Raw genomic sequence first — 15178 nt, 5'->3', positions numbered from 1 at the left:
GGATGGAGTGCCGATCGGCGGTCGTTCTTCCTTCTGAGACGGGCGGTGACGACCAACTCCCACTTCCGGCGGTGCTGTGTGTATCTTAGACCACTTTGCAAACTGAAACCGTTGCCGAAAAATTCACGGCAATGACTCTGATAACATGTAGAAATTAAAGGAAAGAATATGTTTTATTTCTTTCAATTGTCTTGTATTTTTCAACCTCTACTCCACTATATATATACAAAAAATTGTTCCAATATAGGAAGAAATCTAAATAGGAATAAAACTAAACTAGGAAACATAATCTTTACACTAATTAGGAATAAACCTAAACTAGAAAACACAATATTTACTTTAATCACAAAGATTTCAACACTATTCCTTGTTACTTCCTAATTGAGCCTCAAATCCAATTTAATTGCGATATGCTACATGGATCTTTTTCCCCAATTAGCTAATTTTTAGTACCATATCTGCTATTACCTAGACTTGAGATACCTTTAGATTTTATACTGTAAGCATTAATCTGGTTGATTGATGTAAGCTGCATGTTTACCTGCAAAAGTTGAATTATTGTTAATGCACTGAGGTTTTTTACTATCTGCTTGCTATGAATTAAATTTGTGATCAATATCAATCTGTTGGTAGATTATAATTCCATCCTGCAGTCTAGTTGAGGGTCAAGCTACCCTGTAAGGTGGTATTATGCTTAATTCAGATAATTGCACATGATATCACCAATGAATGCAAGTGGGGACTCCGATGAGCTGTTCCAAATTTTCTTTTTGGCACTGTGCCATTGCATTATAATTAGTAAATATGCTTTCACCATATATTTAACTTTTTGAATTGTTCTCCAGAAAGTTTGGCCCAGTTCCCTCGTCGTACTAGGTCATCATTGTCACTGCATTATTCAGTACAGCAACCTGTGGAGCAGCAGCAAACTAGAGGGCATTCCTTCAACAATGATCATCATACTGTACAGACAAATGTTATGCATCCTTCTACAAGCAGTGGTGTTGCCAGTGCAGACAACTCTTGTGGCACAGTGTCTACTACTAGCTCTGTCACTACTGTTGCTGGGCTTCGCTGCCAGAACTCCATGAACTCGTGGATCGAGACTCAAATGAACAATCCTGGCAGTCCATATGCTGGAACTCCTGTTCAGATCCCATCTGCAGGTTCTTCGACCACTTTGCCACCAGCTCAACCTAATCCTTCTTCCCCCTTCTCCTCTCCAACACCATCATCTTCTAATAACCTACCTCAGAGTTCTCAAAATGTTGTAACAGCATCAACTGCTTCAAACCATTTAGGTTCTGCAAATTCACCGGCTCAAATACCATTGCAACAATCATCTCAGTCAAATGAGGTTGATCCAAATGAATCACAGAGCTCTGTTGAGAAAATCATACAAGAAATTGTGACTTCTTCACAATTTAGTGGTGGAGGCAGCATGGTTAGTGTTGATTCTGAAGGGAATAATATGAAGAACATAAATGGGTTTGCACAGAAAAATCAAAATATCCTCCCTGGTGACAATTGCCTTTTGGGCAATTGCATGGTGGACTCCAGTTCAAGTACAGTGGGTGTAGGGTTTAGGAGCTTGAGTTGTGGAAATGGTCTCTCTGCCGCTGCTAGTGGAGTAAAAGCTGTTATGGGCAACAACTATGGAATTTTACCTGGGAGGGTGGGTATGCCATTGAGGCATCAAGATGCTGGTATAGATCATCAACAGGAATTCACTAATCGGTTACTTAGTGGGCTTGGAGCAGTAAATGGCTATTTTGATCACCAATTTGATTGGAAATCTCCTTGAAGGTAGTTCGCGGGACATGCTCTTGATAATTGCGGATACCTTCTGATGGGATATTTCTGTTGGAGATGCAGAGTGCTTAAGCCACTTGTCTGGCATTAGTTTGCCCGGTGCTAATTCTAGGCGGGAAAGAATAGGACAGTGTTTTCTCTCTCTCTTTTTTTTTTTTTTTTTTTTTTTTTTTTTTTCTCTAAAAAAAAAAAAATTGAAGAGAGTTCTCTTTTCCCATCTGTTGTTTTATTCCCCCCCCCCCCCCCCCCCTTTTTTAATCCCGAATGTATATTACATGTGGGGGTTTCCCTGCTGCTTTCTGCATGTATGATTTGTCACCGTAAGTGTAGCTTTTGAAATGAGGTAGTAATGCTTGAGATGGTTCCTTGCCGATTAGGACAGTTGTCAATGCATAGCTGAACAGAATTTTCCCTATTTTCCATTCCAACCGGGCAGAGTCGGATTAGATCTGGTCCAGCTTGAATTTGTGACTCAGATTTCTAGAAGACAAACCGAATCAAGTAGGTATTTGAACCGAATTGAACCAGTCGGTTTGATCAGTTTTTGTGATATCTGTTTGGCTTTAAGCCTAGCTGATTAAATTCATAAAACCAAGCTGAACCAACATTAAAATTTGGTTCAGACAGAATTTCTCCTAAGCAAGTGGACCCAACTGAAAATGGGTAAAACTCTGGTTTTGTACCCTGTATATAATATCCGGACATGAGATTTTTCACTCTTCATATTTATTATAAAGCATGAAAAGATAAGTCATACTTCGATTTATTTTACATTGATATTGCAAATAGTCATGCTTCAAAGTAATGTAAACATGGCTTTAAAAAACTTCTAGCTCACAAATCTAGGTACTTTTTTACCCTTCTAAACGAATATAATCATACATTACACTATGAAAAAGTGCAGCAAATCTTGTCCGATTCAAATAAATTGTATTTTTTTCTATTGATAAGTACATCATTAGACACACCAATGGTATAAAATAAGTAGATCTTATGGATTCCATGCTTTACAATTGCAGTATCCTTGCCTATTAGCTCTGTTATGAAAAGAGGTCACTTGACAATTGGATCGTTGAACCTCACTTTAATTATGAACAGAGTTTAAACATTATTATTATAAGCATTTGGTCAAAGATTTATTTCAATTTTTTTTTTTTCGTTTTTCCTTCTTGTATATCAAAATTAGAGTTATGTTTGATGTTTTATTATGATATTATTGATTAAACCTTCTCGCTTCACATAGTTTTTATGTAACTAATAAATTCAATAATAAAAATTGAAAAATTTGATACAGCATATTTTTTTAAACAGACTAAGTATTAATTATTTAAAAATTATTTGAAATTTGACATCCCTAGTACTCACAAAGCCTAGACAATGGTATGGAAAAAAAAAATACAATATTTTGTTAGTGTTAGGACATATTTTGAAGTTGAACGTGGTATAGAATTTTTAATGTTTCACTTTCAAGTTTCAACTCATTTTGAGTTTAATTAATTTCTTCAATTCCCACAAAGGCTACCATATTTTCAGGCCAAGTGAAAAATACTACCTAGACTCACTCATGAAATAATCGAACATTAAGGTACTAAATTAAGAAAATATAAATAAACAAAAATTTGAATTAAGGATTAAATAAGGAAAATTTCTTATGCATCAATTTTTCTAGTATTTATTAGAGGCCAAAAGAGCCAGAATCATGAGAGATTACAACAATAGATTGTACAGGGACGGTTAGGCCCCCCCAAAATTTTTTTTTTTTAAATTTTCCTATGAAAATGACATTTTAATCCTTCAAAATATGGAAAGTTACATTTGGCCTTGTTAAAACTTAAAAAATATTTCATTTGGCTCCCTCAAATTAATTGTCATAATTCCGCCCTGAGAAGGTAGCTTTCCTCTATTTATAATATCCTCCGAACTTAGATTTCTTACTCTTCACATCTATATAGAATATGAAAAGATAAGCCACATGTGATTGACTTATTTACATTAATATTGCAATTAGTCATGCTTCAAAATATATAAATGTGACTTTAAAAAACTTCTAGCTCTTGAATCAAGTACCTTTGGGCCCTTCTAAATGAATGTAATCATACATTATACCATGAAATATTGCAACAGATCTTGTCTGAGTTAAATAAATTGTATTTTTTCCATTGATAAGTACATCATTTGGCACACCAATGGTATAAAACCAATAGATCCCATGAATTCCATGCGTTGCAATTGCATTGTCCCTGCCTATTAGCCCCGTTGTGAAAAGAGGTCGTTTGGCACTTGAATCATTGAACCTCACCTTAATTATGAACAGAGTTTAAGTTAAGTTTCCATTTAGCAAAATTTTGCAAGTAATAATAAGAGAGAATTTACAATGGTGTATCTCAGCTTCGACTGCAGATGCTAAGGCTAATTACAATGTGTAATTTCTAGTTCGAATCACAGCTTCGATCTCGAAAGGTATTTGCTATGTGGTTGGTTTGTACATATTTTTTTCAGTATTTCTGCAATGCAAACAACAATATATATTAGATTTAGACCAAAGAGTTTTGGTTCAGGATTGTAATGTCTTTAATTTAAAAATTCTCAATCAACAATGAGATAAGCTACCTTGGAACATGAATAAAAAACCAATCTTGACTGCTGTTGCTGGTGCCAACATTGTATACGAGATCTTCTGTAGGATATAAGTCAGTGTATCTTTCCCATAATCCATATTGCCTAAACCTACAGATTAAAATAAATTACGTTAAGGAATAAACAAACCAAGATTTGAAATTGATAATTGTTGATGTGAGCTAACTTTTCACTTGGTTGGTTGATGAATAATTTGTTTGTAAGTGTTGGCTCTGGATTCAGCACAAAGAACTCAACAGCAGATCGGTCAGGATACCCTATTTCCCATATGGTTGGCCCATTTCTAGAGGATTCGTAGTTAAGGACACCTAATTTAATATTGCTTCCTGCATTTACAAATTAATTAAAAATTAATTTTTAAAATTAAATTGAGGAACTACAGCAAAAATAAGAATAAAAAGGAAAAGCACAGGGTATCTGGTGTAATTGTGATGTTCTCACTATACTTACAGTTTCCCACAAATCCAGGAACCCATGCATACAAATTATAAGTTCCAACTCGAATATTTTTAATTGTGAAACTCCCCTCATTATTAGCTTGAGTCCAGAATTGATAACCCTAAATGAAAATTAGAAAAGAGAAAATATATAAAATAGTTGATTAGTAATTGGAAGTAAGATTTTCGAATTTTTGATTCATAGATAATTACAAGAGATAAAGGTTATGGAGGGTTAAGCTTGGTCTCAAATTGCCATGAATCTACATCTCCTGGAGCTGCCAAGCCCACATAAGCACCACTTGCCAATTTGGAATCCCCTCTATTTAATAGTGAAAAGTTTGAATATGAAAATGTATTTTTCGTTGCAATATTCAAAAATTGTTAGTATTAATCAAAAAATAATGATAAATAAAAAGCATATGACATACTCATTTTGTATCGTTATTTGCCCTAAGACATAATTCCTCATTTATCATAATAAGAAAAATCTTTTGATTGGGTGTAATTGTATGACCAACTTTTAAGTTCCACTAGCATCTAATGGTTGACATGAAAGGTGCATATTTGATAAAAAATAAATTGAGAGTTAATGAAATTAAAAATAAAAAATTATTAGATATCCATTCTGTTGGTATTAAATATTTTCATTCAGTTCAAAAAAAAAAAAAAAAAAAAAAAAAACATCACGGATTAATAATTTACTGTCTTTTAGCATCATTCCAAAGTGCTTGTTCATGAGCAGGTAAGTTGGAATTAAGATAAATAAAAACAGGCCCAAAAACCATTTTCCATGTCTCTTCATATTTTGTATTTTGTACTTCCCCAAATAATGAGAACTAGTAAACATTTGCATATGTATAAAATTAATATTTAAAATATTAGTTATAACTTAATGGTACGTCTAGTGAACATATAAACATGATTTCAGGTCTCATTATTTTCAATAATTTAAAAATTATATTTTATGAATTAATGGTGAAATTTTTAAAATAATGTTATTCTAATTTGTGCTTTTACTTCAAAATAAATTTTTTTTTTTTTGTTAGTTAATAAGCTTATAGTATAAAGTTAGAAATTAAACAGATGAACCAGCATTAGCTGTTAGTTCTTATCTAAAGGGTTCAGTTACACAAAACTTATCACTGGATCGAATCATTCAAAATCCCATTGCTGGATTAGGTGAAATCCATCCATACACTTTGCTATCTTTGTGATCCATGTAATATTGATACTTATCATCCACTTATTGCATTCTATTATGCCATAAGATTATAGAAATTCCAACTCATAATATATGAATCCATATATATTTAATCGGGTAGCAGCTCTGTTGGTAGGAATGTTTGGTAGAAGGTATTTTTAAAGTGAATTGTGATGCTACGCTTGGTGCTGGTGGGAGAATTGGCTTTGGAATGGTTATAAGAAACTCAAATGGTGATATAGTGGCTAGCGGCTCTCAGGAGTGTTCTCATGTGCTTTCGCCGGAAGAAGCCAAAATAGAGGCCGTCTCTTTTGCTATCTCAAAGGCGTTAGAGCTGGGAGTCAGAGCTATTGAGATAGAATCAGATTGTCAATTCTTGGTATTCAGCTTACGGAATAGAACTGTTGCATGCTCTAGAATTAGTGTGACTCCATTTTAATTTCACATATAGTTAGGAAGGATAATAAAGTAGCTCATTCATTAGCAAAATTAGTTCTTTCTCTTGAGATAGAAGAGATATCATCTTCTATCAATCCACTGGTTTTCAATAATGAACTTTTGATTATTAGTCTCAAAAAAAAGAAAAAGAAAAAAAAGCTATAGTTTATTACCATACTGTGGTTTTAAAAGTTACGATTTCATTCAATTTACAAAATTTGAAAAATTAAATGATTAAGTTTGTTTATGGTTTTAGGGTCTAAACTCTAAACCTGCACCCTAAATTCATATAAACATTGATACATCTATATATATATATATATACATACATACGTACGATCGACAAGAGGACTACATTAATATTGAATTAAATCAATTCGGTTCAACTAGATTTTTTTTTACTTAATATAATTATTTATAAAAAATTAAAAATTATAGTCATAAAACAGTTTTACGACAAAAAAAAAAAAAAGTTCTAATATAACTGTAAATGTAGAATCATTTATCATAATGATAATAATATTTTCACATCAATACAATAACAAGCATCACCAAATTTTTTAGAAAGAATATACTACAAATAATCCTAATATAAATTAAAAATAAATCATAATGATAATCTAATTTATTGGATTCCTAGTTGAAATTCCTTATTAAATTAATATTTCTAATTGAGATAATAATACCAATTATTATAGCTATTATTCTATGTAATAATAAATATATGTTAAACGAATCAATAATGTTTTTTAACTTTTTAATGCAACCTCCATAGCTATATGTAGGATTGTCAAAATAAAGAAAAGATAATTTTTTGATTTAATTTTCTTTTTTTAAGTATATTCCTAAGCAAAATAGGATTTTTATTTAGATGGGAACCAAAATATTTTATTTTATTTTAAAATGATAATTTTTTATTTTATTTTTAAACTATCAATATCCATAGCTTTTAATGGAATTCACTTCTTGCTTGCTTGCTTATATTTAAAAAAAAAAAAAAAAAAAAAAAAAAAAAAAAAAAAAAAAAAAAAAAAAAAAAAAAAAAAAAGAATGGTAAGCCTTTTTCACCCTGTATAACTAGTCATACTGAAGAGCCACTCATTTATCAACCATTTTGCAAACCAAGGCCCAGTTTTTGTGCTTGTTTAATGTCCATTTCGAAGCAGAAGGTTATGCAACTCAATCACACCGAGTATAATTTTAACAACCAAAATACTAATCAACATAAAACAGAGCACTAGTGTTTGGTGGACCTGAATTCATGAAGAATGAGAGTTGAAAAGGATCACCTGACTGTCAAGCAATGAGTATGTTTTCTTTATTACTAAGTTTTCTTTACGTATGCATAAATAATGAATTCTTCGACTAACACAGGAAGAATTGCAGAAGCCTGATACAAATATTGAATTGCAAAAAAATACTGAATTCAACCATCATTTAAAGATTGAATTGCAGAAAATAGAACATGTTTTCGAGACAAATTGCAGTGGCATAACTAGAAATATGACAAAAACCTCTTGCAACAGTATAACAGTTGTTCTATCCTAAAATCTCACTTCAAGTTTACAGCTTGAGAATGTTTAGAGCAGCTTAGCAACTTTTGCACAAGTGGATCATCAGGCTTGTTCAAAACTAAATTCATTACCAACTCTGTGGTAGTGGCATCCGCGGAGAACCCCTTGCCAACCATTTCATCAATAAGTTGGTTTGCCATGGACGAATCTTTATGCCGGAGACATCCTTGGATAATCACGTTATAAGAGCAACTATTTGGCAAGCAACCATTCCCTTCCATTTTCCTGAACACCTTGAATGCTTCGTCTAGTAATCCTTCTTTACAAAGTCCATTGATCATTATATTGTATGTGAAATCATCAGGCTGCAACCCTTCTATAGAAAGTCTAGAAAACAGTTCCTTTGCATCGTCAACTTTTCCAACTTTGAACGTACCATTAATTAAGGTATTATAGACAATAAGATTGGGCTTCAATAAATTCTTTTGCATTTGATGAAATAGGGTCAACGCCATATCTAGACACCGATGCTTACAAAAGCCATCTATCAAACTCGAGTAAGTTACCACATCTGGAGAATGGCCACTAGCACACAAGGTTTTGATATTAAAAATAATTACTAAAGTAATAGCTAATAGGCTGAAAACTTTTCTTCCTAAAATCATCCATGAGCCTCAGACCGCTTTTTTTCTAGGTCATTTGATTACTAATAATCCTCTCCTAGCCTTTGAAACTTTCCATTATGTGAAAAATAAAACGACTAGTAGGAAGGGGAATTTTGCACTTAAATTAATATGAGCAAAGCATATGACCAAGTTGAATGGTGTTTTCTTAAGCGAACTATGTTAAAAAAGGGTTTTAATTGGAGTTGGGTCAGTTTAGTCATAAGGTGTGTGACTACGGTATCCTACTTCGTTTTACTTAAGGTGAACCCTAAGAAACCTTATTTCCATAAAGGGGGCTTTGACAGGGTGATCCGCTATCCCTCTATTTGTTTTTGTTTTGAGCAGAGGTCTTCTCAAGTCTCATCCAGCAAGCAACAAATGCGAGGCAATTCCAGGGAATTATAAAATTTGTAGAAGAGCTCCATCTCTCTCACACTTGTTTTTCACTGATGATAGTATTCTGTTTGCTCAGGCATCTCAAACAGAGGCAGATAGGTTGATCTCCATCCTTAATGATTATGGACAGGCTCGGCACAGAAGGTGAACCTGGAAAAATTTGAGATTTCTTTCACTGTTAATATTTCTGGTCCATTGCAGGTAGTTGTCAGAAATAAACTAGGTGTAAAGCGTGTGGAATGGCACAACAAGTTTCTGGGATTACCTGCTCTTATTGGGAGAAACAAGATGACAATGTTTAGCAATCTTGCTAATCGGGTTACAAAAAAACTAAAGGGATGGAAAGAGCCAACGCTCTCAAAAGTAGGGAAAGAGGTACTTTTAAAAGCTATTATCTAGTCTATTCCCACCTATACTATGAGTTGTTTTTTATTGTCATCTAATATTTGCAATAAAATTGAGTCCCTTATGGCTTAATTTTGATGGGGTCAAAAAGGAAACGAAATAAAGATTAATTGGGCTTAATGGAAGACACTGTGTTTATCCAAATGGGAAGAGGGGGGTCTGGGTTTTAAGAATTTACATTGCTTCAATTTGGCAATGCTTGCAAGGCAATGTTGGCGATTGGCTACAGACCATTCGCCATTATTAGCTAAATTCTTAAAATCAAGATATTATCCAAATAACTTTTTTATGGATGTAAAATTGGGATACAGACTGAGTTTTTAATGCAGAAGTCTGATGGAGGCAAGATAGTTAATTCCAAAGGGTTCTCGACGGATTATTGGAAATGGTAGAAGGGTAAGAATATGGAAGGATAATTGGTCACCGAGGCAACCGAAATTTCGTGTTCATTCAGCCCCTGCTATACTTGATGGTAATGCTACAGTTCGGGAGCTTCTCATTCCTAAAACAGGTTATTGGGATATTACCCTTATTGAGTTTATTTTCGAACCTCATAAAGCTATGGAGATTTGTAGTATTCCTCTCAGTTCGAATCGGGATTTTGACCTCCTCACATGGCCAAGGACTAGACATGGCCTTTACTCTGTTAAAACTGCTAGCTCATTTGTGCACGACATTGCTAGCTCATTTGTGCTTTCGAATAACTCCTTTTGGAAGCTCCTTTGGAAACAAAATGTTCCGCCCAAAGTTAAACACGTTATGATTCGAGTTTGTCAAAATTTACTCCCAACCAAAGTGGAACTGATCCGGCGAAAAACTGATGTGTATTCTGTTTGTGATTGGTATGGAAAGGAGGAAGAAACAACACTTCATATGCTCATTAACTGCCCAGAACATCAATGAATTTGGTTTTTGTGCCCACCGAGACTAAGGCCATCTTCGAATGCAGGGTCGGCGTTGCAGTGGATCAAGTCAATTTCTACAAATTTTCAGCCTGAGCAGATGGAAATTTTGTATATGATATCCTGGTCCATTTGGAGGGAGAGGAACGTGCTACTGCTCCAAGAAAAGAAGCTCAATGAAGTGCAGGTGGTGGGACAAGATTTGTCTCTATTGGTATGATTACCAGGGACAACAACAGGGCCAATCGGATAGCAGCTCTGTTGGTAGGAATGTTTGGTGGAAGGTATTTTTAAAGTGAATTGTGATGCTACACTTCGTGCTGATGGGAGAATTGGCTTTGGAATGGTTATAAGAAACTCAAATGGTGATATATTGGCTAGTGGATCTCACAAGTGTTCTCATGTGCTTTCGCTGGAAGAAGCCGAAATAGAGGCTGTATCTTTTGCTATCTCAAAGGCCTTAGAGTTGGGAGTCAGAGCTATTGAGATAGAATCAGATTGTCAATCCTTGGTATTCAGCTTACGGAATAGAACTGTTGCATGCTCTTGAATCAGTGTGACTCCATTTTAATTTCACATGTAGTTAGGAAGGATAATAAAGTAGCTCATTCATTAGCAAAATTAGTTCTTTCTCTTAGAGATGGAAGAGCAAATCTAGATAGAAGAGGTACCATATATCAATCCACTAGTTTTCAGTAATGAACTTTTGATTATTAGTCTCATAAAAAGAAAAAAAAAAAAAAGCTATAGTTTATTACCATCCTAACTAACTGTGGTTTTGAAAAGGTAGCGGTTTCTTTCAATTTACAAAATTTGAAAAATTAAATTATTAAATATGTTTATGGTTTTATGATCTAAACTCTAAACCTACACTTTAAATCCATACAAGCATTGATTCATCCATATACAAATACATACAAACGATCGACAAGAGGACTATATTGATATTGAATTAAATCAATTTGGTTCAACTGGATTTTTTTTATTTTTTAACTTAATATAATTATTTATAAAAAATTAAAAATTAAAAATTTGATTTAATTTTCTTTTTTTAAGTATGTTCCTGAGTAAAATAGGATTTTTATTTAGATGGGAGTCCAAAATAACCAACCAAATCAAAAAATAAATTTTAAAATGATAATATTTTATTTTATTTTTAAACTATCAATATATCATAGCTTTTAATGGAATTCACTTCTTGCTTGCTTATATTAAAAAAAAAAAAAAGAATGGTAAACCTTTTTCAACCTAAAACTAAAACCTGTATTAAGAACAAGTGTCTATCAACCTGTATAACTAGTCATACTGAAGAGCCACTCATTTATCAACCATTCTGCAAACCAAGGGCCAGTTTTTGTGCTTGTTTAATGTCGATTTCGAAGCGGAAGGTTATGCAACTCAATCACACTGAGTATAATTTTAACAACCAAAATACTAATCAACATAAAACAGAGCAGTAGTATTTGGTGGACCTGAATTCATGAAGAATGAGAGTTGAAAAGGATCACCTGACTGTCAAGCAATGAGTATGTTTTCTTTATTACTAAGTTTTCTTTACGTATGCATAAATAATGAATTCTTCGACTAACACATGAAGAATTGCAGAAGCCCGATACAAATATTGAATTGCAAAAAATACCGAATTCAACCATCATTTAAAGATTGAATTGCAGAAAATAGAACATGTTTTCGAGACAAATTGCGGCGGCATAACTAGAAATATGACAAAAACCTCTTCCAACAGTATAACAGTTGTTCTATCCTAAAATTTCACTTCAAGTTTACAGCTTGAGAATGTTTAGAGCAGCTTAGCAACTTTTGCACAAGAGGATCATCAGGCTTGTTCAAAACTAAATTCATTACCAACTCTGTGGTAGTGGCATCCGCTGAGAACGCCTTGCCAACCATTTCATCAATAAGTTGGTTTGCCATGGACGAGTCATTGCACCAGAGACATCCTTGGATAATCACATTATAAGAGCAACTATCTGGCAAGCAACCATTCCCTTCCATTTTCCTGAACACCTTGAATGCTTCATCTAGTAATCCTTCTTTACAAAGTCCATTCATCATTATATTGTATGTGAAATCATCAGGCTGCAACCCTTCCATGGAAAGTCTAGAAAACAGTTCCTTTGCATCTTCAACTTTTCCAACTTTGAACATACCATCAATTAAGGTACTATAGACAATAATATTAGGCTTCAATGAGTTTTTCTGCATTTGATGAAATAGGGTCAACGCCAGATCTAGACACCGATGCTTACAGAAGCCATCTATCAAACTCGAGTAAGCTACCACATCTGGAGAATGGCCACTAGCACACAAGGTTTTGAACAACTTATATGCAGCCTGAGGGCTCTGTGCTGTACACACACCCCGTATAAGAGAATTATATGTGAAATGGTTTGGAATCAAGCCTTTGCTAGCCATTTCATCAAAAAGCCGCATCGCCTCATCTATCCTTTTTCTCCTATCAATCAAGATACTGTAGGTAACAACATTAGGTGTATAACCCTTGCTTAGCATCATGTCAAAAATTTCTCTAGCTTGATTCATCCGGTTGAGTAGACAATATCCATCCATCAAAGAGTTATAAGTCACAACATTAGACTTTATTCCTCTTTGAATCATCCATTTGACTATGCCATGAGCTTTAGAAACCCTTCCTTCTTTACAAAGTCCATCAACCAATATATTGAAGGTAATTAAATTTGGAGTGATGTTTGCTTCCAACATTTCATTGAGCTGTACAGAAGCTTCCTCCCATCGGCCTGAGTTGCACAGACCATGGATTAAAGAGTTATAAGTCACAACATCAGGGTTCATTCCTCTCTGAATCATCAATTTGACGATACCACAAGCCTTTGAAACCCTTCCACACTTACAAAGACCATCAACCAATATATTGAAGGTAATTAGATCTGGCGTGATGTGGGCTTTCAACATTTCGTTAAGCAGCAAAAAAGCTTCCTTCAATCGACTTGACATACACAGACCATGGATTAAAGAGCTGTACGTCACAATGCTCGGAGAGATGCCTTCACTCTTCATTTTCAAGAAGAGCTCTAATGCCTCAGTCACCAATCTATCCTTACAAAGGCTGTCAATGATAGCGTTAAATGACACCACATTAGGTTCACAACCTTCCTCGAGCATTCTTTTCAGAATACCAAAGGCCACATTGGTTTTCCCAATTTTACACAGACCGTTCACAATCACATTATAGGTATAAATATTAGGTTTAAACCCTTTTGCAACGATTTCATCAAATAATTCCACAGCTTCATCAAATCTATCCTCTCTACAAAGCCCATGGATCAACGTAGTAAGCGTTATAATGGTAGGCTCAAAACCAAGTTTGAAGATTTTCCCCAAAAGAGAGAACCCAAAATCCACGCGGTCCAGATGGCAAAAGCAATTAGTCAAAATATTTATACAATAAATATCGAGCGAAATTCCAAACAATTCCATCTGTTTGTAAAGAGAAATTACAGTCTCGTAACGTTTCATTCGAACTAGTGCAGATAATAATTTACTAAATTCCACAATAGATGGTGAGGGATTACCATGAAGCATCAAATGGAAAGAAGCCAAAGCATCATCAATGTTATCGAGTGAATAAGATTTGCTTTTACCTCTGGCGTGTGTACTGGTAGAACTAGTATAAGAAACCGAATCAAAAAAACCCAGTAGCCGATGAAGCCGAAAATTAGTAAGGCATCTGCTGGTAGTTGAAAGCATCTTGGATAATATTATGAAATTAAAGCGAAAGAGCCAATCTTGGATAGAGTCTTTGGGACAAATTTGATAATGGCGAGAAGGGATTTGGTCTCATTTAGACTCACCCATTTAGAGAGAGGGATGAAGGAAATATGTCTAGCGGAAGAGATAAGGTAAGAAATGGACTGATATGAGTTTTAGGATTATCAAATCCAACTAAGGTATATCCAATTAAATATGGATCAAATATGTGTATATTTCATCAATAATTTTATTAATTATTATTGTTTTTTAAAAATATTTTAGGTTTACTGTAAAATTGTATTGTTAAAAAATTTATAATCTTCACTCTCTCTGTTTATAAATGAATAAAATAATTTTTATTTATATTTTTATAATTTAATAATCACTTCGACTTTTTTGTTTGTGCTTAGATTTATAGATTAGATTAAATTTATAGATTTGATTATTGCTTGGAAAGTTTTTTGAAGTGTTCAGCTTTTGCATATTTGTTGATGGGAGAGTATAAAAAATTCTTGGAAACAAATATAATGTTTACTTTAAAAACTATCATGAATGTGCTGTCTTTCTTAATCCACCGAACTCAATTGAGTTCTAAAATAACAAACAATCAATTCAACCCTCAAAATTATGTGTAATAAAATATTTGGCGGAAAAGGCGAAAAAGCCATAACAAGTCCTATATGTCATTATTAATTGGCAGGTCGAGTTTCTATCCAATTCGTAAAACTTAAATCTGATTTAATCATTATGATCCTCCCTGATTGAATTCGCATTTAGTTCTCAGTATGTTTTTTTCTTGAATATAAATTTCATTTCATTTTTTTTATTTTACATAACAATTTCTACTATTTTCATACGATATAGTAATTTATATTAGTAGGTATTATATAAATTAATATAAAGTTAATTTAACGAATATTTAGGATTAAAATCTATAATATATCTCAAAATACGAATTGGTGGAACATTGAGTTCCTATGGTCTGCTAAGTTTATAAATTTACAAAAATATTATCTAGACC

The 15178-nt window shown here is 33.5% G+C and overlaps 2 protein-coding genes and 1 pseudogene across 2 annotated transcripts; 1 reads left to right on the top strand and 2 right to left on the bottom strand.

Annotated features, from left to right (window-relative positions):
• Positions 1–819: 819 nt before the first annotated feature.
• On the top strand, positions 820–2188 carry LOC149497714 (uncharacterized). The gene has a single exon (XM_089718650.1). It carries the CDS (start codon positions 980–982, stop codon positions 1802–1804), a length of 825 nt encoding a protein of 274 aa, XP_089574776.1. The 5' UTR covers positions 820–979; the 3' UTR covers positions 1805–2188.
• A 1683-nt stretch (positions 2189–3871) lies between these two features.
• Positions 3872–5674, bottom strand: LOC105629607 (putative rhamnogalacturonate lyase B; annotated as a pseudogene).
• A 2275-nt stretch (positions 5675–7949) lies between these two features.
• LOC105629573 (uncharacterized) lies at positions 7950–14344 on the bottom strand. The gene is made up of 2 exons (XM_089719265.1): positions 12185–14344; positions 7950–8627 (listed from the first exon to the last, which is right to left on the bottom strand). Exons 1-2 carry the CDS (start codon positions 14152–14154, stop codon positions 8081–8083), a joined length of 2517 nt encoding a protein of 838 aa, XP_089575391.1. The 5' UTR covers positions 14155–14344; the 3' UTR covers positions 7950–8080.
• Between the last annotated feature and the right edge of the window lie 834 nt (positions 14345–15178).

This window comes from Jatropha curcas, chromosome 3, assembly GCF_041381405.1.
Source record: "Jatropha curcas cultivar XTBG-Jc1 chromosome 3, XTBG_Jcur_1.0, whole genome shotgun sequence".
In the NCBI taxonomy this organism is placed as follows: domain Eukaryota; kingdom Viridiplantae; phylum Streptophyta; class Magnoliopsida; order Malpighiales; family Euphorbiaceae; genus Jatropha; species Jatropha curcas.
This window is presented reverse-complemented; position numbering and strand designations above follow the sequence as displayed.

Excerpts from the sequence above, each read along its gene's own strand:
- LOC149497714 (XM_089718650.1), top strand. The coding sequence starts at position 980 with ATGCATCCTTCTACAAGCAGTGGTGTTGCCAGTGCAGACAACTCTTGT.
- LOC105629573 (XM_089719265.1), bottom strand. The coding sequence starts at position 14,154 with ATGCTTTCAACTACCAGCAGATGCCTTACTAATTTTCGGCTTCATCGG. Across the intron at positions 8,628-12,184 it reads TCTCAAGCTGTAAACTTGAA|TGGCCATTCTCCAGATGTGG; the intron begins GTGAAATTTTAG and ends CTTGTGTGCTAG.